The sequence below is a fragment of the Helicoverpa zea genome, chromosome 9 (genome assembly GCF_022581195.2).
Source record: "Helicoverpa zea isolate HzStark_Cry1AcR chromosome 9, ilHelZeax1.1, whole genome shotgun sequence".
Classification (NCBI taxonomy): domain Eukaryota; kingdom Metazoa; phylum Arthropoda; class Insecta; order Lepidoptera; family Noctuidae; genus Helicoverpa; species Helicoverpa zea.
In genome coordinates this window covers 7,465,448-7,491,145 of record NC_061460.1, presented here as the reverse complement: position 1 = coordinate 7,491,145, position 25,698 = coordinate 7,465,448, and the positions used below count along the sequence as shown (strand labels likewise).

The window sequence follows — 25,698 nt, the reverse complement described above, 5'->3', positions numbered from 1 at the left end:
TTCGAGGCGCTTGGAATAAAATAAAAAATATTTGCTATCTTTGAATGTAAAAAAAAATAAGATATTACTTGGGTTTGTGGTGTGTAGTCACAAGAGTAAGAAAAGAGGTTTATCTACGGCTTAAATGGGAATAACATCACATGAAAAAAAACCTGAAATAAATAAAAAAAGTTAACTGACAGATGTTTTGATGTTTTGCTCATGTTTTGATTCCCTCGTTTGGCAGTAACCCGCATAAATCATAATAAATACAAATGAAGTGAATAAAGTCAGATAGCTTACAAAAAATGTTTCCGGCTTCTGTGTAACTTGGTAACAAAATCTTAAGGATATTCAAAATGATAAACATACTTTCTTATGTGGGCATGAACATGCAATCCGAAGTTTGTTTGTGGTGCCTGCTGGGGCTCGTGCGTACTATCTTCGACGCCACACTCTTCAAAGTGAACGCCAATTTAAAGCAGGTGTGCTAATTTGACGACAGATTTGTTCATTATTGTTATTATGAAGTTGCTTTAAGGCAGCCGCCTACTGTCTGCTCACACGTGCTATGTGCGAGGGTGTTGTTATGTAGTGGGGTAACGACTTGTATTATAATTCGTGAGCATTGGCAGTGAATCTTAATAGCCCAATACATAAGTAGGGGATCCCGTTAATTCTTTGCAATATTTGTACTTATATGTTATTATTATGTGTGTGTTTTTGTATCCTACCGTAGTAGTATACGGACACTATATACGGAGTACGAATATACTACTAAGTACGGAGCAGTGGTAGGTATAGTTTTATCCATATCCATCCAGGAGTAAATAACTGAATTACCTATACACTTTCGTAGTAGGCAATAAGATTTATTGCATGTAAAAATAAGACACCAATTAAGACAGTTTTATTTTAGCGAATCGTGAATACAGTTAGAGACGTGCCGTACCTTACCCGAGTCCATCGACCATCTATTAATAGACCTTTCTGTCTATCAGTTTTGATGACTTGCGTGAGATAATACGCAGATATGCTTCCGTATATCCCGTTATAATAATATTATGATAGAGTTACTGTTGTAATTCAAAACTTAAAGCGGGCCTGTAAATCCTGCCATTAAACCAATAAACCGTCTATATCCAGAGGGATATTATGCCCGCGAAGAGATTGTAAAAACAATATCGTTCTGGCCAGCTCTTACATATTTAATGTGCATACCTAGTCGTAGTTCGGCACTTTGATTATAGTACGTGGCTTTTTCCTCCACCGGAATAAAATAGAACTTATGTTATTCGGGGATAGTAAAACTTTGCCGTGTAGCGACGGCTTAAGAATACATGTGTCGCTACCCCCTTCTTCCAGTGGGTGTCGTAGAAGTCGACTAATGGAGTCAAAAATGCACCGAACACCGTGCGAGAGAAGGAAAACTCGAAAAAAACCCTCTATCAACCCGTCTGGCCAGCGTGATAGCAGTAGGCTAAATTCCTCAATGTGCAGAACGAAAAAGCCACGGCCCCTAGTTCCCGGCAGTCCCGCTATTCCCGGTCACGGTGGCGACCGTGGTTACGGCGGGACAGGGGGTGCGAAGAATCTCCGGGTTACGGGAGGCCACCAAACACAACTTACTCTTGCGACGTACAACGGCCGCACGCTGCGGCTTGACTCGCATCTGGCGCAACTCGAGGTGGAACTTGGGAAGATTAGGTGGCATATATTAGGGTTATGTGAAGTTCGAAGAGAGGGGGAGGACACCATAACCCTCGAATCAGGTCACCTAATGTACTTCCGAGAGGGAGACCAACAATCCCAAGGTGGCGTTGGGTTTCTGGTAAATAAGTCCCTAGCTGATAACGTTGTGGAGGTGTCTAGTGTGTCGAACAGGGTAGCGTACCTTATCATAAAGCTCACCGACAGGTATAGCCTCAAGGTAGTGCAAGTGTACGCACCGACCTCGACACATTCAGACGATGAAGTGGAGGATATGTTTGATGATATATCAAGGGCCCTCCACTTCACTACAAAGACCCATTACACCGTTGTCATGGGGGACTTTAACGCTAAAGTGGGAGTACAGATTTGCGGCGAATCGGCAGTAGGATCCCATGGATTTGGAAGCAGGAATCATAGGGGGCAAATGCTCGTCAACTTCCTCGAACGCGAGGGGCTCTTTTTGATGAACTCCTTTTTCAAAAAGCAGCCCCAAAGGAAGTGGACGTGGCAAAGCCCCGACACTATGACTAAAAATGAGATTGACTTCATCATGACGAACAAGAAGCACATATTCAGAGACGTCTCCGTGATCAATAGGTTTAATACCGGGAGCGATCACCGACTTGTCCGAGGCTCTCTGAATATCAACTTCAAGGCCGAACGTTTCCGTCTGGTGAAGGCCAGGCTCCGACCAACACTGCTCCAAACCATGACAGGATCTGAAACGTTCCAGTCAAATCTGGAGAACCGATTTGCCGCCGTGGAAACCACAACAGACGTTAACCAGAACCATGAATATGTGGTTCGGATCCTCAGGGAGGAAGGTTCGCGATTCTGTAACATGCAGCGTAAGGGCAAGAAATCAAAGCTTTCGGAAGAGACATTAGGGCTTATGAAGAAACGACGTGAAAACCCGCCTGTCACTTCGTCAGCTAAGCGGGCTCTAAACCAAGAGATCAACAAGCACGTACGACGCGACCTCCGGTGCTCCAATACTCTTGCCATTGAAAGAGCAATTGAGCTGAATCGGGGGTCAAAGGTGTTCGTACAATCTCTTGGAAGAAGCCACTTGACGAAGCTGACCACAACAAGTGGAGAAGTCGTTTCTTCGGTGCCGGCAGTCCTTTCGGAAGTGGAAAATTTCTATGGCCGGTTATACGCATCGCATGCATCTCGACCTGATCCCGGAAATGAGGATTCTAGAGCCACATTAACACGCCATTTCACCGAAGACCTGCCAGAAGTCAGCAGTGGCGAAATCGAGATCGCTCTGAGACAGCTCAAAAATGGAAAAGCCCCTGGCGAGGATGGCATTACAACAGAGCTTTTAAAAGCAGGAGGTAAGCCCGTACTGGGGGAGCTCCAGAAGCTTTTTAATGCCGTCCTGTTTGAAGGGAGAACTCCAGAGGCGTGGAGTAGGAGTGTTGTCGTCCTGTTCTTCAAAAAGGGAGACAAAACCCAGCTGAAGAACTATCGACCCATTTCCCTCCTAAGCCACGTATATAAGCTGTTCTCAAGAGTGATCACGAACCGACTTGCGCGAAGACTCGACGAATTCCAACCACCGGAGCAGGCTGGGTTTCGGAGCGGATACGGCACCATAGACCACATCCACACAGTGCGGCAGATTATACAGAAGACCGAAGAGTATAATCAGCCCCTGTGTCTAGCATTTGTGGACTATGAGAAGGCCTTTGACTCGGTTGAAATCTGGTCTGTTCTGGAGTCCCTGCAGCGTTGTCAAGTAGATTGGCGATACATCCAAGTGATGAGATGTCTTTACGAAGCCGCTACAATGTCCGTCCAAGTACAGAATCAGCAAACAAGGCCCATACCGTTGCATCGAGGAGTGAGACAAGGGGATGTTATTTCCCCGAAACTGTTCACTAATGCAATGGAGGATATGTTCAAGACGCTGAACTGGAAAGGACGCGGCATCAACATCAATGGCGAACACATCTCTCACTTGAGATTTGCTGACGATATCGTCATCATGGCGGAAACGCTGCAGGACCTACAACAGATGCTGAACGACCTGGCTGAATCTTCTCTACGCATCGGCCTACGGATGAACTTGGACAAAACCAAGGTCATGTTCAATGAACATGTTCTACCGGAACCGATTGCGATACACGGCGCCGTTCTCGAAGTTGTTCGGAAATATGTATACCTCGGGCAGACATTGCAGTTAGGTAGAAACAACTTTGAGGACGAGGTGAATAGGAGAATTCAGTTGGGTTGGGCTGCATTTGGGAAGCTACGTCGAGTCCTAACATCGTCGATCCCACAGTGCCTAAAGACAAAAGTCTTCAATCAGTGCGTCCTACCTGTCATGACTTACGGAGCCGAAACGTGGACACTGACGGTACGGCTGGTCCACAAGTTCAAAGTCGCTCAGCGGGCTATGGAAAGAGCTATGCTCGGCGTTTCTCTGAGGGATCGCATCAGAAATGAGGTAATCCGTCAGAGAACCAAGGTCATCGACATAGCCTACCGAATCAGCAAGCTGAAGTGGCAGTGGGCTGGCCATATTAGCCGAAGAACCGATAACCGTTGGGGTAAACGAGTTCTAGAGTGGAGACCACGCCTCGGCAAACGTAGTGTAGGACGTCCTCAGGCACGGTGGAGTGATGACTTGCGCAAGACGGCTGGCAGGAGCTGGATGCGAGAAGCCGAAAATAGATCTCAGTGGCGTGCACTTGGAGAGGCCTATGTCCAGCAGTGGACTGCGATAGGCTGATGATGATGATGAAAACTTTACAATAGTGACACATTTTTTCTGCTTCCTCTTTATATAGGTACTAGCTTTTGCCCGCGGCTTCTCTCCCGTCAACTGACTTCTCTACTTTACCCTATTTTTCATAAGAACCTTCTCCTGACAATAACAAACACAACAAAAAAAGAATAAGCCAAATTGGTCCAGGCGTTGTTGAGTTATGCGCTTACCAACACATTTTGCGATTCATTTTTATTTGACCCTCAATAACTAAAATTAAGACTGTTATCATCCTGCATCTTTATTGTTTTATAAAAGAAGAGAGGATCGTTTGGCCGAAGAGCCACGAATAGATTATAGAGGTTAGATTAGTACAGAATAAATTTTCGGTGTGGCAGGTATGGCAGATGACGATGCCACCGGAGCTGACGATGCCGGTGCAGCGCGTGCTGCGCACCATGATCTCGGGCGTCATGCTGGTGCAGTGCTTCACGGTCTACGTGTACCTCGCCTCCTACATAGTGCTGCTCTATCCTGTGTTCCTGGTACCCTCACACCTAAATAATTACTACATAGGGTACTGGCTTCTGCCCGCGTGGTGTGGCAGGTATGGCAGGTGACGATGCTAGCTGAGCTGACGATGCCGGTGCAGCGCGTGCTGCGCACCATGATCTCGGGCGTCATGCTGGTGCAGTGCTTCACGGTCTACGTGTACCTCGCCTCCTACATAGTGCTGCTCTATCCTGTGTTCCTGGTACCCTCATACCTAAATACTTACTATATAGGGTATTAGCTTCTGCCCGCGTGGTGTGGCAGGTATGGCAGATGACGATGCTAACGGAGCTGACATGTATTCCTGGTACGCTTACACCTAAATACTTTCTATATGATGATGATGATATGTCCTCCTAGCCGATTATTGGCTACGGCGGCTGTTCTCATATAGTGAGATTAGCTAACTGCGCAGGATATAATATTATAGTGCACAAGCATTTGCGCAGTCACTTACTATATAGGGTTTTACTAAGTACCTAATGGGCAAACGGAAAAAATGTGTTATCACCAGGAATGGGGAATAAGTACCTACTTAATATGGGTATTGAAATGATTTCATTGTTTTTCGTTTCGATAGATTATGTTTATACCCTTTTATAGCAAAAATACGTATTTAGTATAGATAAGCGAGTATTGCCTAGTTTTCATTTGGTTTGTTTTAATTATATTATAGGTGCTTTTGTGGTCGTGATACCTATATTATAGGTATTGATTGATACAGCGTGCACTATGCGGCGACTACGCAGCTACTACGCGGATCACTATACGGAATAACGGAACCGCGTAGTTGCAATCATGGTTGTTTAGACTGCTTTATTATAGTTTCTTTTATTTCTAAAGTGTAAGCTACTGAGAATTTAATATTTGGAGAAAGTATTGTTATGGAAAACATGAATAACAATATAATTAATTGTAAACAGCTGACATTGGACATTTTATAGTCGACTCAGCATAATTTAATATCTTAGGATTATATCAGGCCACTGTCACTCGACGTACTTGCGCGCGATAAATGCCTACCGCTCGCTGGGTTACCGGTAGCCCCACGCGGCTCAGGGCTTTCAACTGTCACACGCGCTGCGCGCGCTTATTATTTTTATGTTATGCTGTTGGTTTTTATTAGGTTTTTTAAGCTACCTCACAAACTGATGAATTATTTTGAGTTGTGTTGGTTTATACGCGACTATTGTAAGATTTAGAAACATTTTATATGTATGAACTTATCTAGTAATTCTATTTTTTTTTAAATAAATTAATACTTATCTACTTTATGATTAGGTAGTTATTTTACTTTAGATATCTACTTAGTTATATGCACTGTATTGTGAGTTTTGTAGCTCAAAACACTTCTCGAGTGTAAGTAGGTATAGTTCTGGTCCAAGTTAATGACGACTCGGAACATTACGCGTGTCGCTACGCAGAAACCAATTTTAGGTATGTATCAACACTCGACGGAGTTGTACCATATGGGGTATGGCACTTGTGCTCGAAAAATAGTTGGAAACCGCCTTTGATTTTGACGAAAGCTTTACTTAAGTCCTTACCTATGCTTACGTATTAGGTAATATTTAGTAATATGTACCCATACTCCATTTTAGTAGGCAATACAATAGTTAACTAAAGAAAAATATTCTTGACATTACGTTTTATTTAAAAACTCAGTTTTAAAAAAGGCTATCTTAAAATAAGCGTAACTTTGTTTTCCTACTTAAATATTAATAAATTGTAAGAAGCAACCCTAAGCACGGCCACGGCACGGTTGCGGTCACTGAACTGTGCGCTATCGCATTGGAATAACAATCAAGCGCTCGAGCTTTTAAGGTTCATTTTATAACGCAGCTAGGAATTTGTAGGTAGTTGGGGAACTTGTAGGTGCTTATAACAGTAGGTATGGACTTTTTTGTATGGAGTGATTTATCTGTTACGTAGTAACTATTATATAATCTGTGATTATATCTTACTTTTACCAATTTCATCCAATATTATTGGTTCGTGTTGCCTTTGCTTCATCGCCACCCCTACTGCACATCCTACAGGAGGAACGTCCAACATTGGTTTTGCCTTGGCTTCTTCTGGCTGCCATCAGGAAACTGCTGTGTGAGCTAACGAGCCTGGCTCTCGGGCTCGGTACTTGCGTTCTACTGGGCCCCGCCAGACCGCCATGCATCAAGTTCGTGGTTTTCAAATTCACGTCAATCATGCCTGCCTTTTACATGTGGATGCTTGTTTTCAGGTAATAATGATGTTATTTAAACAAAAACTTGCGGATAAAATATTATTATAGGAATATTATCTAATACTGCAAAGTCATTAAATATGCATATGTAATGTATGATTTACCTTGAATCAAAATCTGGAGAAGAAGAGGCATTTTACGGGTTATCTGAGGTTAAAAAGTGGATAGATTCTTTTTCATTCGATTTCATCCCGCCATAAGTTGTCTACCTGGGCCTATATTCAGCTCATTTTTGGAAGCATAATGAAATCTTGTCGCGCAGTTACTATCATGCTCTCAAAGTGGCGACGGCATTCAAAACGTTCCCGGCTGTTCTTCCCCCAAACGATAATGACTACGGGCTGGAGCTGGCGGTTCGACGGCGACGCACTAAGTCCTTGCTTGGCGAAGAGCAGCTCCGCAAGAAACTAGTTGCACACTTGTGAGTATCATTTATTGAGCTAACATTTAACGAAACTTTGACATTAATGTGTAGTTAATGCTGGTACATAATTCCATACCAAAATATAATATGGCAGTTAATACAAGCCTCGTAGGTTTAGGTTTCTCTTTAACAGATGAATAAGCGGAGAATGAAGTGCTTCTCTGTCTTTTGCTAATAGGATTTAGTTTTCCTATTTCCTATTCGATACCAAAAAAATACAAATAAAAAGTTTGAAATTTGATTTAAATCGAAAAATAATTCTGACTTTACAGTAACGGGGAAAGAACATCAAGTGTTACCAACGAAACGTTTATACGTACTCCGTTAAAAATATCTTCAGGAATAATAAATTCCACTGATAATAGTATTGAAGAAGAAGGATTGGAGTCTGATACAATGAAACCGTTGACTATATCCACTACAGGATGGTCAGATATAGGTGCATATGAGGATTGGTTCGGGAGCGAAGTTATGATACCTCGAGATACTGACCGGATTTTAGAACAAATTGTATTGATGTTATTACGAATAGGTGCTTATTTGAAAAAGGAAGGAATCGAATCTATTTTAGATTCTCATAAATTGAGCTCAGCTGTGCCTCCCTCGTGGCATCAGTTTGATAATATTGAATGCACGACAATGAACGCAGACGATACTGACACGCCTCCACTTGTGGGTAGTAGTAAAGGAAATATGGCATCGTACTTACGCGAATATCCACAAATATTTATGAAAAAAATAAATTCTGATAATCCTCCGACTGAACTAACCATAGCATCTTTAAAAAATGTTCATAGTCATGGAGAAACTGACGATGGCATCGCAAGCAAAAATAAAGTTCAGCGTATCTCATCTGGAACATCAAGTGAAACAACATCATACGACTTTGAAAAAATCCCTAGCAAAAAGAAAATTACAATTTCAGACAATACTACTACAGAGGAGAGAAAAAATACACCTAAAATGTCGCCAATGTCTTTGGAAAAATCCCAATTAGCTAACGCAGAGGACAAAATTAATAATACGAAATTGAATAAACAACAGGATTCAGAACAACAATCAAAAACCAATGACAGTCCAATATCTAATGAATGCCAAAATAATTTGCATGAAACTAACATTTTAAGAGACAACAACAAAGAAAATGTAGATAGTAAATCATCAACCAATGATAATAATCAAGATCGTCCACAGTATCTATTACACACCGACAACAATATAGCTTCTTCTTCAGCAAATTCTACTGCTTCCGTAGCAACAAACGAAAATAAGAATAAAGGTGCAGCTGATACAACAAATATTAATGTAGCTTCTGATTTTACAATATTAGGCGAAAATGCTACAGAAAAACTTACAAATAGCTCAATGTTAGATCTGAACACAAATGAAAAGCAACCAACGGCTGGTAAAAATGACGGTGTGGCATGTGTTGAAGATAATAAAAGTGGAATCGTGCAAGATAACAAAAATAATGGTTTGACAAATAATATTATATCCCACGATAATTATAAAGGCAAACAACCATCTGGAATTATTATTTTAGATATTGAGAACGTCATGTTGGTAGATAACAAAAATAAAAAATCAGAGGAAAATAAAGAACAAATATGTAAAATTGAAAATGTCAGTGAATTAGCTCAAAATGAAACAGACGATAAAAATATAGAACCATCAAATCGTGAAGTATCAATACATAATATCACTACTGATTCTTTAGATGTCAAATTATCAAATAAAAACATCGAAAAAGAATCCAAACATAGTGTGAATTTGAATAAAGACAAAAATAAAGAATCGCCACGCAAAGAATTATCGAATAAAGATAATGAAGAATTGCCCGACAATAGGGTGTTAAACGATGACAGAAATAAAGTATCAACGGATATTCAAGTATATACAAAAGCAGAAACTGAAATCACTACTGAAAATGAAAATGTCAGTGAATTAGCTCAAAATGAAACAGACGTTAAAAATGTAGAACCAACAAATCGTGAAGTATCAATACATAATATCACTACTGATTCTTTGGATGTCAAATTATCAAATAAAAACATCGAAAAAGAATCCAAACATAGTGTGAATTTGAATCAAGACAAAAATAAAGAATCGCCACGCAAAGAATTATCGAATAAAGATAATGAAGAATTGCCCGACAATAGGGTGTTAAATGATGACAGAAATAAAGTATCAACGGATATTCAAGTATCTACAAAAGCAGAAACTGAAATCACTACTGAAAATAAAAAATCTAATGAAGACGAACGTAAAGAATTAACGAAGGATTTTTCAGAAAGCAACTCAAAAGAAGAATGCGTTGCTGAAAACAGTAAAAAATCAAAACAATAATACGCTTAGAAAACATTAATGAAATAGATATTTCAGTAACGAAACTTCAGTTTTAGTTCAGTCAACAAACAAAATGCAACCGCGCAAAATAAATTATGTAGGTACGTTTTTTATAAATCAATATTACATTTATATATTATGTATTTTATTTTATTTTATTTTACGTGACTGTTTGTTTCCTGAATAAAATAAAATACATAAAAAATCAACTTTGTTGGCAATTGTCATTACGAGTTCTTCGGTGTTTTGGAAGGCACGATAAACTGGTGGGTTCCGACTGTCATTTGAACATCTTGGGCAGTCGTTACACCCGTAATTCAGAAGCCAGAAAATCTGACAACCAGTTTTGCCAAGGGGTATTGGTAGGGCTGCCATCTCGAATTTCGCCAAACCCGGACAAACATTAAAAAAAACCCGGACATTTGGCGTAAATCGCATTTTTCCCCGAACGAGTACGATTTTTTAAAACAAAATAGTACCTAATTTGTAATCCATTTACTATTAACATATACCTAAATTCAATGAGATGCTTCCTTACATGAAAAGTGTCCGGGTTTTCCCCGGACACTTCTTGAAACCCCGCCCGGACGGCCCCCGGACGGCCTCCAAACGAGGACAAATCCGGGGAAACCCGGACGGATGGCAGCCCTAGGTATTGGGCTGTCCCGGTAACTGGGTTGAGGAGGCCAGATATCCAGTCGCCCCTTTAGCACTGGTACTCAGATGCATTTGTTTAGACTGGAATAGGTAGATGATGACAGGCAAAAAGTTCCTCGGGGACGCGGGACCACGGGAAACAGCTAAAACGTATATAAGTTATTCCTTACGCATAAGCACCTATACATATATTACCTATTTATTGAAATTACTAAGTGTCGTTCTCAGTAATTTACTTGTATGTCTCTACCAGTAATTTTATTATTATTTTATTATTACTTCGGGGATCAAGAGTCATAATTAATTTCACCTCAAAGTCTTCATAATTCAATGTGTATTTATGTGGGTTTGATAGGTACAATATATTTATAAATTATACACTGAAATATTCATTTGGCCTCTTTTTCAATTTATTGGTCAAATGCAACAGATCGTTAATAAAATTCGTTTACAAAACAATCTTTCAATATTAGTTATCACGTAGGTACTTAGAATGTAAATAGACTTTTAAAATGTTCTACTACAAAAATTACTCTTTAGTCTCTACGTTTTATCCCTATTTAACACTTGAAGTACATCCACATACATTGTCTGATCAGTATAAGCCTGTCAGTACAACACCCTTTTACTTTAAAACAAAACCTATTATGTGCTCAAGATGCCTTAACAGTAACATTAATATATACCAATTGGTAGTGACTCGTAGGAATATGATTGGGGGTACATACAATTCACCTAGACAAATCATTTTACATAGGTATTTAAAAATTTTCCCTAATAAAGGTAGAGTTAAGATTTTCAGATGGGCACGCATTTTTAATTGCCACCTCTGGATCAAAATATAAAACGCGGTAATTGTATTCATTAGGCTTCATCAACATAAAATAGTATTTGAAAGCGTTGGCTGATATCATCCATCCAGTTGGTGGTATTTCATGATCTAGTTCAAAATCGCGGAGTAAAATGTTTGTGAGATTGAGCCGGCTTTCAATTATATTCTGGATGTTATATGGTTTGCTTGTATTCTGATTCCAACAAACGATAACATCTGAAATAAAAAATATAACATCGTTGCGCTCGGTAGCTGCAGCGGCAATGTCTTCGCGTCGGCCGAGCAGCCTGAACTCACCAGCAGAGTTGTTTACGCGCTTTGGATCGCGAATTACAGAAGATTTTACTACGAATTTATTTGAACTCGACCTGGACTGGTAGTACAAAGGTCTGTCACCATGGCGATACTTGCCAAGATGCATGATCAACTTGATGCTTAAAAAGTCAAATTCCATGTCATATGGACGTTTTAGGAAAGAGCCGGCCGTGTAGAAGCTGTAGTGGGTGAAACGCCAAAAAGCTGCATCTTCATGTCTGAAGACAATCAGTCCAAATTCCCAAGGATCTGACATGTACACGTGTAGATCTCTGCACTGCGCGTCTCTCGAGTCCACGACGAGATTAATGATCCGAGAATTTTGTAGCAGTTGTTCATTCGGGATTGGGTATCTTCCCACTACCGTATCAGAATCTAAGTTGATAGCATACAGGGTTGGCGGGCAAACTTGACGAGATTCTCGTAATCCAGAGTCTAGAACCCACATCACACCACAGTCGTCTATACTCATGCAATAGATCGAGACGAATCCGGTGCAGTTTACTGTTGAAAGAAAATAAGAATTTGTACTTACGTATATAATGCAAAAAACAACTTTGAATTAAAGTAGGATGAAGCCCATTGCAAAGCGAAGAGAATACGACAAAAAATATAGGAAAAAGAATTAACGTGCCATTAAAACTCTTCATCCTCCACTTCCCGACCTCGGATCATCCATAAATTATTATTTTCCAATGATTTTTGTTTGTTTTTCCTTATGCAGTGGTTTTTTCATCCTATAAATTACTTTTTATTTAAAATGCTTTTTTTACCCTGGCCTAAAAAGTTCAAACATTGGTTTGCTCGGCTACTTTATAGCCCTGTATTACGTATACCCGGGTAAAGAGAATCAATAATCTATTAAGCCTACATGATCACTAAGTTGTTGCGGAGTCAACTACCTACTTAACTTTCACTAGCGGCAATTTAAAAAAAAAAGTTGTGATTAAAGCTGGTTGTACCTTCATCTTGCCACTTCCAGTCGGGGTATGGTTGTAAGAGGGGTGAATCTGTGGGTGCGCCAATTTGTACAGACGAGAGCGTCGCTGGGATTCCACTCTTTAGTCTAGGTGTACTAATGAACACGCGGTCTTTCCACCGTTCTACTTCATAAGGGAAAACCTCTGCTTGAATAAATTCCCTGTTAACATAAACTTTGTACTAATAAAAAGGTACCTTCGTTTTAATAATAAATGGTACTTTATTTGTAGTTTGAATAATTATCAATTTTGAATTATAGTGAACAATATAATACCTGTCATCAATAGCTTGCTGGCGAGCTTCAGTCGAAGGATATTCAAAGTCAATCTGTTTCCATCTGAACAAAGTTGTTAGTAATGGTGCGTGTCCGAGGTTTTTTGCTAAGGTACTCGTTACCATTAAAAGTAAAAATATCTGAAACAGAAATTAGATACAAAATATTTTTTTTAAAGAGGTTCATACACTGTGTACCTAAGAGCTGGCGCTTTGCGTTGCCCCTGGTTAGCCCTCGTAGTAAGTAAGTAGTAATAACATAACTTTATGAGAAAGTACAAGTAAATGGATAGGTATAAAAATCTATTACAAATCGGGCTAATAAAAAAAATCTTCGCGAGTATCTTGGAAAAACGAGCACATACAGTACCAAACAAAACTTTAGTCAATTTCATAATAACTCTATTATAGAGGTACATAGATGTAAAACGCATGTTTCGGTAAAATATTTTCGATTCCTTTAGATTTAGATTACGGGGTGACCCCCGTAATCTGTCCTGTAATTGTCCTCCACTGAAGAACTTGGTTGGTGTCAACCAAGTTCTTCAGTGGAGGACAATTTTACAATTCCATGTCACAATTCATAAATCCCGCCGAGTCAAAAGTATTGTCATGTGTCAAAAGGTTTTTGACCGGCGAGGACAACGACTTCACGAACTAGTTTGTTCCAAAGCATCGTAGCTTTTTTGTAGTGCAAGCTTTTTTTTAGTAAATAAAGTATGCATATCACATGATTACTTAATTCTTAAATATCGTATAATTTATAATATTTTCTTATTTAAAGTTAAGAATGATTAAAATTAAAAACTTTGAGAATTGAACTAGGAACACATTTAGTATTTGCCTGGTTTTTGGTAGGACAAACTTACTCCTAATCACAAATTCAGTAAATAAATCTGGAACTCACCTTTTCCATAATGTTTCCACTGAATCACTTCTGCATAAAATATAACGTCCTTGAACACGTCCTTTTCATCGAATGTTTAGAGTTGTAATGTAGGTGTGTATTGGTAGGAGAAAGAGTACCGTTTGGTTATTATCTTACGAGTAAGGCTCAGAGCTGGCTAAGCTTTGTGAATTGTAAATATGTGTTTTAAAATATTCTATGCTAGTAATAATTTCCAGTCCAGGTCTTCCTTTCGCTAAAACTTCTTCAAGACCTACTTTGCTTCCATATTGAACAACTACTTAACTACACACAGTAGGTATCGATCGTACGATCTTCCTTGTGGTGGAATGCTAAATATTTGTTATCTTCCATACCTATGTATTTTATCAAATAAATCTGGAGGCACAATACAAACTTCAACTGACTTCAACGTTCAAAAAAAGGTCAGTAAAAACGAAACCACGATAATTTGCTTAATTGTTTAATTATTTTTGACAGTTAAACTATTGTTTTTTACAAAAAACTTAATTAGAGACAAGTAACACTCCCTGATTGTCGGGTGATTTCAGAATTTCAGGTTGACACAAGCTATTTTGTACAGCTGCTGCTGGATTCAAAAACATTACTCGATAATTGAACGCATTTGGATCTATCAAATTAAATTGATACATTGGTAATCTGTTTGTTATAATCCAACCCATTTGTGGTACTTCATGATCCAGTCGTAAATCGTTGGGAAAGATCATTGTCTCGTTGTTCTGAGCTACAACTACTAGGTTCTGTGTTGTATATGGTTTGCGTGTGTCCCAACATCCGATACTGTCTCGTGAAATGAGGTTAAAGAACATAACACCGTTGCGGTCGATAGCTGCGGCGGAGACCTGCCCGTTTGCGCCCCGACTGTCGCCAAGCAGAGCGAACTCGCCCACCGAGTTACTCACGCGTGCAGGGTCGCGAATCACAGACGTTTTTACCACAAATTCTAGGGAACTTGACATGGAGTGGTAGTACAGAGATCTATCACCTTGTTGCACCTTGCCAAGAGACATACCAAACAGGCCATCGGACCATTGATAATTCAGTCCATGCAAAGTATAGTTTGACAGCAAAGGCTCGGGGTAAAAACTGTAGTGAGAGAAACGCCAAAAAGCGGCATCTGCAAGTCGGAAGACAATGAGTCCGAAACGCCAAGCATCTGCGATGTACACGTGTAAGTCTCTGCACCGCGCGTCCCTGGAGTCCACAACGAGATTGGTGATAAGTGAATTCTGTAGTACGAACTCTGCGGGGATTGGATAACTTCCTAGCACGGTGTCAGTTTCCACGTTTATGGCATACAGCGTTGGCGGGCACAGTTGACGAGGTGCTTCAAAAGCATCTACTTGTCCAGAGTCAAGAACCCACATTACGCCACAGTGGTCTATGCTCATGCGGAACACGGAGGTGAAGCCCGTACAGTTAACTGTTGAAACAAAAAAGAACATAAGTTAGTATTCTGCAACAAACGTTACGGATTAATTATAACTAATATAAGAAATGTTAAGCAGATGAGTACCTGCATTGTGCCAATCCCAGTTGGGGTACGGTTTCAATAGAGGAGATTCTGTCGATGCACCTATCGGTACAGTCGAAAGCGTAGCTGGAGTTCCACTCTTCCACCTAGGCGTGCTTATGAACACGCGGTCCTTCCAGCGCTCGACTCCCAAAGGAATCACGTTTGCTTGAATGAATTGCCTGAGAAGAAAAACTAAGTTTATTCTCAAACTCAAATTATTTCTTGGTAACTGTTATCTAACTTTTGGGAAAATTACCTGTTGTTAATAGCTTGCTGGCGAGCTTGGGCCGAGGGATATTCATAGTCAATCTGTTTCCACCTGTACAAGGTGCCTAGAGGCGCCTTGCTGGCAATTTGTCCATATCCGAAGCTGGTTGCTAAGATACTCCAAAGCACAAGACTTAAAAGTATCTGAAAGACAAATTGAGTCAGTTTCATGTGGTTTCATCGCAGGTACCTGTACCTGAGATTCATGTGTAAACATACAATGTGGTTTGAAGTTAATGAACATTATTAAACATGAGGAAAAATGTTCTGTTTTATAGCAATAAAAGTCAAATTAGTGTTTTTGTTTACAGTCTGGTACTTTATATTATATATTTTTAAAATCTTTGGTAGGTAGTGATTAGAATTATGATAATTTCCTGTGACCTACGGCTTTTGTGAGTCTTAATACATAGTTACGAGATGCATAGAACTATCAATTGAATAATACCACTGACGTCAAACATTTATATTAAGTAGGTTATTAATATGTAAGTGTTACAAATTCAAAACACATGCATGTTGCCTAAACCACTAATGTTTAAGCAAATTCTGATACTTGAGCTTACTGGGTTAGAAAACCACGCTAAGTTATGGATATCTACATATACTAATACACATAATAAAGATATTTTCTTTGATTGTTTGTCCTCGGGCGCTGAGACTACTGAAGTGATTTGAAAAATCAAATCACCCTTCTGTAGTCTTTCTGTATTCTCAGCGCCCTTTTTCTTGGAAGCTAGACTATCCCCAAATTGCATAGGCTTTATTTTTCCCAGGGTCTTGAAGAAGTTCCCCAGGGAAACGGGTAAAACTGTGGGAAACAGCTGGTATTAAATAATTCATAATATGTGTTGTGACTTCTATAGTAGTAAAATAGTCATACTCATAGTCCACCTACACCTTTTATAACATCTAATCAGGGTGCGTGCACTTAATGAATGACGGGTTGATGCGGATGAATGTTTCAATGAAAATGTTTGTACGGGTTCAATCACCTGAAAACCCTTAATCGAACTGTTATCAACAACAATTGTTAATTATTTCAATACGATTTTAAATTAGAGTATTAAAAGTTTTGCACGATGTTTAGCAGATAAACCTTAGCGTTCATGACTTCTAATTCCGCAATTAGACTACTGTTTTTAATTAATTTAACATGTTTTTAAGGCCATTTGAATATGACCTCGGATTTGAGGCTAAACTTTTCTGCCGGGCTACTAGGGCTGCTTAAATTAACGTGACCGTCGAGGACAACGACTTCAAGAACTAGTTTTGTTAAAGTATCGTGGTGGCTTTGTTGTGTAATGTGTAATGATACACATATGCCTATGCATATCAGCTGTTCTATGTTTAAAGTGGAGAAAATATATGTTCAGAGTATTTCTATAAGAACTGCAATCATTGTGTTAAAATTCGAGCTTTTCAACTTAATGAAACTGTGCAGGTACCTTTACCTATAAATTATTTATGGTAGTCTTAGAGTGAAAATCACAGAATGCATTTTTCTCATAATTTTCTATATCTTCTTCCTGAACTGAGACGTAACATTTACTTCTGAGGTTTTTTCACTCCTTGAAGTATCGTGGTTGCTTTGTTGTGTATGATGTGTGTTCTATGTTTAAAGTGGTGAAAATATATTTTCAGAGTATTTCTAATGTAAGAACTGCAACCATTGTATTAAAATTTAAACCTTTTAACTTCATGAAATTGTGCAGGTACCTGTACCTACATATATATGTATTATTTATCGTCGTTCTAGAGTGAAAATTTCAGAATGTATTTTGTCTTTTCAGATTCTAAATCTTCCTCCTGAACTGAGACGTAACATTTACTTCTGAGGTTTTCACTCCAAGACGTTTTTGTGGAAATGCATTTGAGTAGATAAGTAAACAACTCTATCTACTTACAAGTATTAGTGTTAATTGACGGCGAATTTAAATATTGTTAAGCGTCTGTACTTTATTCATTCAATCTTACTCTTAATACAAAACCAAGCCAACAAATAATGAACTCACCTTTTCCATATTAACGTTTTCACTGAATCACTTATGCATGAATTTAAGCGGTGCGTCCGTTCCGTCTCATGCTTAGAACTGTTATGTGTAACATCGAGGACTTAACATGAATTAAAGAAGTTATTGCATAAACAACTTTGGCGTGGCCGATTTGCCTAAACCCTGCTATTTCTTGGAGCTGTCTTTAAAAGCGGTCGTGCTTGGTTCGTGTAATGACGCTCCCTACTCTAATTGCATGACGGTCCACGAACGGTTGTGTTTTGTTTCCTCAGTGTTCATCTATATTTGTACTACATCTATGTATAAGTGCGGGTATTCCTTAACATCTAAAAACCTGACCTGATTAATATAATTTTATTGTCGTAAAAGTCCTTAAGTATCTTAAGTAATAAAGGTACAAGGCCAAAAGCAATTGTATTTAATAAGATGTCACAAAAAGTTTTAAGTTACAGTTATTCAGCTTTCAATGTTTTACATTTTCTATTCCTGCAAGTACGAATACTTTCTCATACGCAGTTAAAATCTCTGTATTCCTCCAGTAGTAGCTAGATAGGTACCTTCTCAATCAAATGATTCAATTATTAAGGTATATTAGCACCTAAAGTAATGTTCAATAACATAAAGTATCAGAACTAATGAAGTATGTTTTTTCTGGCTATTATATTCATAATTGTTGGACCATTATGCGGGATAGTCGTATTTAAATGAAAGATATTATTACAAACACAACTTTATAGAAGAAAAAAATATCATTAGTAAAACAAATATTTACATTATTTTGTGACTGAAAAGGATGATACAATGCCCTTTATTTTAAGTGATAGCAACGAAGTGCTGTATATAAATTAAATAATATATAATCAGTAGGCGTTAGCGCCTACACATAAATAAAGAAACCATTACAGCAAATAGTGACAGTAGCAACCATTGAACACATAGGCGCTTACAACGATAACATCGGTAGTAGATACCTTGTCTTGAATAAAAAGTGCTCATTTCTTTATTACTAAATAACATTAGGTACTTGTGAGATACATTTTATGGCAACCACCCTCTGTGTATAACAGGTGCGGGGCGGGGGAGTTCGGTGTCGGGGTCGCAAACAGTTCCTCGCACTGCCTCCGTGGTGTCCGCGTACAAGATGCGGTAGTTGTAGTCATCAGAGTCCAGAGGACCGGCTTGGAACATCGGCAACCGATTAGTAATGACCCACAAGCTCTGCCTTGCATCCTGATCAATTTTAATGTCATTTGGAAATATTAAAGTCTCTGAATTTGAAGCCACTATTCCATTGGTTCTCCTTTTGTATGGTTTCGTTGTGTCCCAGCATCCAACACTGTCCCGGGTCACTAAGCCGTAGAACATGACACCGCGTCTATCTATCGCAGAGGCAGACGACTGGCCATTGAGACCTCTACTTTCGCCAGCTATATTGAATTCCGTTGAACTATTGTCAACTCGGAGTGGGTCTCTTAGAACCGATGTCGGCACGTAAAATTCTCTGTAACTAGACATGGCGTGGAAAAATAATATGCGTTCCTCGTATGGATCAATAGGTGACAAAGCTAATCCAAAAATGCCATCGGTCCATTGAAAATTAAGTCCATGAAGAGTGAAATTCGAGGCTAAGGGATCCGGGAAAAATAAAGGATTAGAAAATCTCCAAAACCTGACATCTCTTTCCCTAAAAACTAAAAGGCCAAATCGCCAAGTATCTGCTATATAAACATGAAGGTCTGAGCAATCTTCCATTCTTGTGTCGATGATAATGTTTGAGAATAATGAATCTTCCAACACAAACTGTTTTGGTATATTGTAGCGTGCAATTAGTTTATCCGTTTGGAGATTAAATACCACAATACTGGGTGGGCACAATTGTTTTGGATTATCTTGGGAGTCTATCTGTCCGGAATCTAATACCCAAAGCCGGCCGCATGGGTCAGCATGTATTCGGAAAACTGATGTTAGTCCCGAGCAGTTCTGCATATCACCTGAAAAATAGAAAAAGATATTCGTTAATTACATATTTTTGAATTAAAATCTCCAAAAGAAAACTATTAAGCTTTGCTCTTCCCTCTTCAACTCCTTTTCAATGAAACTGCTTACCAAAAGCTCTATGAAAGCTCCAGTCAGGATATGGCCTGAGTTGGGGCGACGCGATGCCTCCCTGGCGCGGGAGCGTGGCGAGCGTGGCGGGCACGCCTCGTCTCCACGCCGGCACCGTCACCCAGACTCGATTGCCCCACACCTCAAGTCCCAGGGGAAGCACGTTAGCAGGCACAAATTTTCTGGAATAAACAAGTCAAAGCTCACATTAAGGGGTTGGATTAGATATGTGTATTTATTTACTTAAGTAGGTATAAACGCGCTAATATCTTGATGGATCCGGTTTGAAAAAATATGTCGGTGTTACAAAGCCCACCTAAGAAGGAGAACCTATCTAAGAACTTTTTATTCGAGTGCGTGAAGTAGATACCATGGGACGTGTGCTTACCCGGTAGCAAGTGCATGCCTTCGATGTCTGGGCGTGGGGAACTCGAAGTCGACGTGCTTCCACTTGTACAGCGTGCTGAAGGGCGGCGTGTCATTGTCTGCGGGCACGGACTGCGCGCTCATCACGCCCAGCATCGTCAGCCACAGCGTCACACCCGCCGCGCGCGCACGATCTGACAACGAACATAGAAATGTTTACATTATCCTTGTTTAAACATTTTAGGACTCGTCATTTGTTTTTAAATGGTGAGATGACAGCGTCCCAGAGATAGAGAAAAACTAAGTCTTTATTTGTATACCATATTTATATGTCAGGAACGCATTCTCTGAATGGCCGAACTATATAAATTGGAAATGTGTATTATATAGTCGCATTTGATTGGACTAGCTAGACCAACAAAACAAACAGTATAATTTATTTGAACTAAATTGGATTGCGTTTCAGCTAACTATGTACATAATTACTTACAGATTTGTTCGTTTAACCAATCATGAAGACACGTGAAAAAAAACAATTAACGCAATAATTTGCGACCAAAAGGCATGCGTAAGTAATTACAATAAACAATGTGAAACTTGTTGTAATCATCCTCGTTGTTTTGTGTCCGTTTTTATATCAGTTTCTATGGGAAATCGTGTCAGAACCGTGCAAATAGCTATTATAGGTGGAAATATTGCAGTATTCTAATATGTTATTTTTATTCAAAAGTTAATACAAACAGTTTAATTTTACTTATCAAATACCAGGAAAATAGAACATCGAAAAAATGCTTAAACTAAAATACGTATACATAATAATTTAACTTATATTTTAACAAACTATCACTAGCTAGGTTAAGTATTATTTTACTAACATCTTATGGATCTTGTATTTTCGTCTGAAATAAATGTGTTATTATTATTAAAATTTGATGAGCTTCTTAAAAAACATACTGTCTAGTGTTTTGTAATAAGAGATATTCCGTGTGAGAAGCGAATTTACCACAATATGAACTGTAATCCTGATCAGTGAGCCATTGCTGTCGATCGTGTCGATAATACATAGCTATTGAACGAAACAATGTATTAAAATGTTATATGCTTAATCACTTTATTATGATTGAACGTATTGTGATTAGGTATACGTAATGTCGGTCCGTAAGGAACGCAGGTACTGATATTAGTACTACATTTTTTTCGAGTTTCATAGTTGATCCTTCTAATCTTCTGGGTATGTGATCGGTGCCACATAAAATGTAAATTAATAAGAGAAAGGAATAAACTTTACCTATGTGTATTGTTGGGTACATTTACAGCTGTGTTTCTGTTTGTAAGAAGTACAAAAGCACTGTTAGAGAAAACTTTAATGGTTCCGTTTAAAGGAATAACTAAGAGAAAAATAGTTTTATATACTTAATTCCGTTCTCTATGTTTTGCCTGAGCATAAGCAATAAAAATAAATTTTATTGCTACTATTCCGAGCTATATGCAGGTTGCTATATGTACTGGATGCAGGTCGCTTCCAACAGGTATCTGTGGAGATCAAAGGGGGAGGCCTATGTTCAGCAGTGGACGTCCTATGGCTGAGATGATGATGATGATGAGCTATATGAACTATGAAGTGATGAAGTAACGTTATTTATTAGCATATCATTAAGCATCTACTAAGAAGGCTGATGGTAATTGCAGGCAATCGGTGTGTTTCTTGTATAAAAAATACTGATGTTTATAGAATTATTTGCAAAAAAAAACACAACATGCATTAAAAAAATCGCCACTCTTGTAAAAAAAAAAATAATAATATTCATATCTAAGTCGGTCAAAAAGCTTAGCACTCGAATCAATAAAATTGTTACTCTATTTTTTAAACAAAGTTGTTATTCCAACATTAATAGTAGGTATGGTAATATCTAAGTTTAAGTTCTAACACAAGCCTTAGACATAGAACAAAATTACATAGAACACATACCCAAATTCATTTCAAGAATCCAAAAATTAATAGCACAGCACTTAATGCACGAAAGGATACCTCACAACTGACTAACCGAAATTGTAAATTGTTTTTAAATAAGTATTTAAAATAAACCTTCAAACTTATGATAGTTATGGTTCGTTTAACAATGGTTTTGTAGCCAAACATTTCTTCACAACATTAACATGTCGGATGAGTTTACAATGTTCGAGCGTGCGTCTTTCGAGTGCATTTGAGTCATCGTAGCTACATCTTGCAGACCTACACTCGTAAATTAATAAGTGTAGCTTAAGAAATATCTAAAATAGCTAGAAATAAATACCTACTTTCATTAGTGAACTAGCTGTTTATGGAGAACATTCGATTCAAACAAACCAACAATCAAATATTTCCTCTTTAAATATTAGTACAGATAATGTAAAAATAGAAATACTGACATACTTCCAGTGATGTAATTTCGACACAAAATGGAATAAATATTTTAATTAATTCAAATATTCGAGAAAAGAGGGAATTTCAAATATTAGAAAAATAAAAAAGTTGTTTTAAAATAAAGCTTCTTATTTTGAGTTTTAGGTACAATTTTCTTTAATCAGTTGGTGAGTTTCAAGTGAATTTCAGCGAGCGATTAAATTGAAATCCGATTATAATATAATTATAATAGGTAACACTCCTTCTTCCCCTTTGATGTGTTCATAATTATAGGTGTTAAGTGCCGTTTCCGTCCGTCAAAAACCTAATAGAGGATGTCCATCGGTTAAATAGGGCCGTAGCTAATGACTCAGTTATCGGGACCTGCAAGTGCCGGCAAACTGGTACCGTCTGTCTACGCACTCTGCACACAATAGGGAACCTTGATCATTGATCCAAATAAAACATAGTTAATCGATTTAATGCGTCGCCGATTCACTTTCTTTCATTCAACGATCGTAATACAGGAAAGTCTTTAAGAAAGAGTTATAAAACAAAAAACTATTCCGAAATTAAGCTAGGAATTATACAGTCTAGTCAGGTATACATATTTGGCAATGTGTCGTTTACCACATTTATATTCGTGACAAGATAGGCGTCTGCGGATAGTATGTCAAACGTCCACTATGTTACAGCATTTTGTCTAAAGCGTCGCACACAGTTAAATTTAATTTTACACTCTAATATAACAATATAGTAAAGTTTAAGATTTTTTGTAATAAACAAACGCTCTGTGGAAAAGCTAAAGATATTTTTCTAACCTTTCACAAATGATACTATTTGAACGGCCAAAAATGCTTTTTTAACTTGAGGTAGGTGATCTGTGTTATGGGCAATAAACCAAGTATATTTATAACCCAGATTTTCCGTTGTAGTCATTTGTTGTTTATTATGTAAAAGCCTCCACGATTGTAGCCCTACATATCCAGTCTATTAAGCAAATTCTAATTGTACACTAGTACCATTCATGTTGGTAATTTAACCGTAGATTATGCAGATATAAATCAGTTTTATTAGTTTTTACGCTGTTCTCTTAAATTTGCGTGCGTTTGCACTACAATTAGAGGCATATTCCAGCGACTATGGCTTTGTTGACCGATAAGTGTAATCGACTTTACTTTCACCAACTCGATGTTGCTTAAGAAAAACGTATACTGGGTTACATACTAACTGTTAACATGCAGCACTTTAAAAATATATAATTATTATTTTACACGGAGTATGTTGGAATTTTTATGTTTGTTGTACTGAAGAAATACAAATATTTCAAGTTTCCATATTAATTATTGTTAATTATTTAAAAAGATCCTATTTATTTTCAGATGACACTGACAGTGAATTAGGTACTTGAAGAGTTCAAAAACGATTTCTTAGATCTATATAATTCTGCTATTAAAACTATCATAGTGCTTTTCCTTATTGTTGTCTATTACATAACGATAAACCAAATTGATTATGCTACGATAGACGCGTCTAGTAGCTCGTGACACTGAGCAAACTTGGCTTATGTCACGTGCTAATAGAGGTAATATGGACAATTTCTCTAATATACCGCATCACATTAGACGTTTGTTTGGATGTGTAGGCGATTGTCATTCTTTCATATGAAATCTACTGAATGGATTCTGATAGGTATCTACCTACCTACTTCACAGCAAGCGTATAGATATTACACTTCAGAATAACAGATACTTAGGTTTTTCTTATCCGTGCGTGGGAAGTTGTTCCCGCCGAACGTGGGTGGAAATTGTGCTAAAAAAGGATTAATTGCGATCCCACGAATTTCATTATGAATGATTGCAAGCAAGGGCTGAGCTCATGAGACAGTTGGCCCTGACTGATATAAAAGTAGTCAAGTTTCTTTCTCCAGTTTATGAACATAAACTGCAAAGGCATGCTGTTACGCATACTCGCATTAATTTGATCTTGATTTAATTCAAAACTCGTCTGTATATCTTTTAATGAATAAGAATTTTAGTATACTTAATTATCTCTTTATAAATGTTCAAGTATTTTAATAAACATTGTCCCTATTATGATAGGTAGCTCAGTGTGTTATGTATTCTAGCTACTACACAACTATCAACGATCTATAATCTATCATACAACATAGACGAAAAGTGAACACATCGCTCCGACGGAGTAGAAATACATAATACTACTAAAGTAAATATTAATTGCTGCAAGGGAAATCACTAATGCCGATTAGTTCATAAGATTATTTTATTATGGCGATCATTATAAACGTTAAATAACAAGTAATTAGTGCGCAATCTAAGCATAATGTGCAGAACTACTTATACGATTAAATATTTCCAGTTCAATGGACCCCAGTACACTGTAATTCGGTACCTACATGAGGCTAAAAACGCATTTCCGATTTTTCGGTAACTTGTTGTTCATGCTCTAGAACGACGGTATAATTGTTTGGTTTGTCCTTGTAAATTCGACTATGCACAAATCAGAAACTCACAGATGAGATCACTTCAAAGAGAGAAAATAGTGACCACATGTGATACATAAGATATTATGCATACATGCTGGAAGACAAAGTCACGTTCATATTATAAAAATATTCATGAATAAGTAATTCAACTTACCATTGTTTTTAGATCGATCTGACTTAAACTTATAATTATCGTTTCCTATCCAACTTCCTTGATTTTGATATTCATTATGTACATCATCACTTTCAGGAACTGCTAGCGGCTCGCTCCATTTCGGTTCATTTTGCCGCCACCGATCATTGACGTTATTGTATTGACTAGAAATATCCGCAAACAGCATCGGTGGGGCGGACCACTGCACAAACCACTGATGTGACACAGCCATGCTTCATGTACCATGCAAATATCCATTAAAAACACTTTAATTGAAACCTCTCACTCTGACAAACGCTTATTTCACTGATCCGACGAAGAGAGCAGAACCGCTTCGGCAAAAATATCTGCATCGCAAAATACGTGAGCGCAAGTACACTACTTGAATTTGTCTGCCGGTCTGGTGTGCTCGCGCCCTTCCCATAAGACC

General features: G+C 38.2%; 4 protein-coding genes across 4 annotated transcripts; 1 reads left to right on the top strand and 3 right to left on the bottom strand.

Annotated features, from left to right (window-relative positions):
- Positions 1-338: 338 nt before the first annotated feature.
- Positions 339-10,064, top strand: LOC124633244 (dual specificity protein kinase splB-like). Its single transcript, XM_047168415.1, has 5 exons — positions 339-464; positions 4,807-4,953; positions 7,000-7,196; positions 7,462-7,620; positions 7,896-10,064. The coding sequence occupies exons 1-5, from the start codon at positions 339-341 to the stop codon at positions 9,967-9,969; spliced, it is 2,703 nt and encodes a 900-aa protein (XP_047024371.1). The 3' UTR covers positions 9,970-10,064.
- Positions 10,065-10,979: 915 nt separating this feature from the next.
- LOC124633252 (protein yellow-like) lies at positions 10,980-14,156 on the bottom strand. The gene is made up of 4 exons (XM_047168424.1): positions 13,935-14,156; positions 13,029-13,168; positions 12,736-12,914; positions 10,980-12,277 (listed from the first exon to the last, which is right to left on the bottom strand). Exons 1-4 carry the CDS (start codon positions 13,941-13,943, stop codon positions 11,388-11,390), a joined length of 1,218 nt encoding a protein of 405 aa, XP_047024380.1. The 5' UTR covers positions 13,944-14,156; the 3' UTR covers positions 10,980-11,387.
- A 227-nt stretch (positions 14,157-14,383) lies between these two features.
- Positions 14,384-17,837, bottom strand: LOC124633491 (protein yellow-like). The gene is made up of 4 exons (XM_047168731.1): positions 17,754-17,837; positions 15,728-15,882; positions 15,472-15,650; positions 14,384-15,378 (listed from the first exon to the last, which is right to left on the bottom strand). Exons 1-4 carry the CDS (start codon positions 17,760-17,762, stop codon positions 14,441-14,443), a joined length of 1,281 nt encoding a protein of 426 aa, XP_047024687.1. The 5' UTR covers positions 17,763-17,837; the 3' UTR covers positions 14,384-14,440.
- A 648-nt stretch (positions 17,838-18,485) lies between these two features.
- On the bottom strand, positions 18,486-25,606 carry LOC124633200 (protein yellow-like). Its single transcript, XM_047168354.1, has 4 exons — positions 25,269-25,606; positions 20,248-20,419; positions 19,860-20,041; positions 18,486-19,744 (listed from the first exon to the last, which is right to left on the bottom strand). Exons 1-4 carry the CDS (start codon positions 25,498-25,500, stop codon positions 18,792-18,794), a joined length of 1,539 nt encoding a protein of 512 aa, XP_047024310.1. The 5' UTR covers positions 25,501-25,606; the 3' UTR covers positions 18,486-18,791.
- Between the last annotated feature and the right edge of the window lie 92 nt (positions 25,607-25,698).

Bases quoted from the DNA above. Each gene is read 5' to 3' on its own strand.
- LOC124633244 (XM_047168415.1), top strand. From the start codon at position 339: ATGATAAACATACTTTCTTATGTGGGCATGAACATGCAATCCGAAGTT. The intron at 4,954-6,999 runs GTACCCTCACAC...CACATCCTACAG, and splicing joins TGCTCTATCCTGTGTTCCTG to GAGGAACGTCCAACATTGGT. The intron at 7,621-7,895 runs GTGAGTATCATT...CTGACTTTACAG, and splicing joins AAGAAACTAGTTGCACACTT to TAACGGGGAAAGAACATCAA.
- LOC124633252 (XM_047168424.1), bottom strand. The intron at 12,915-13,028 runs GTATTATATTGT...TTATGTTAACAG, and splicing joins CAGCAAGCTATTGATGACAG to GGAATTTATTCAAGCAGAGG. The intron at 12,278-12,735 runs GTACAACCAGCT...TTCTTTCAACAG, and splicing joins CTGGAAGTGGCAAGATGAAG to TAAACTGCACCGGATTCGTC.
- LOC124633491 (XM_047168731.1), bottom strand. The intron at 15,651-15,727 runs GTAATTTTCCCA...TTTTCTTCTCAG, and splicing joins CAGCAAGCTATTAACAACAG to GCAATTCATTCAAGCAAACG. The intron at 15,379-15,471 runs GTACTCATCTGC...TTGTTTCAACAG, and splicing joins CTGGGATTGGCACAATGCAG to TTAACTGTACGGGCTTCACC.
- LOC124633200 (XM_047168354.1), bottom strand. From the start codon at position 25,500: ATGGCTGTGTCACATCAGTGGTTTGTGCAGTGGTCCGCCCCACCGATG. The intron at 20,420-25,268 runs GTAAGTTGAATT...GTTCGTTGTCAG, and splicing joins AGATCGATCTAAAAACAATG to ATCGTGCGCGCGCGGCGGGT. The intron at 19,745-19,859 runs GTAAGCAGTTTC...TCTATTTTTCAG, and splicing joins GAGCTTTCATAGAGCTTTTG to GTGATATGCAGAACTGCTCG.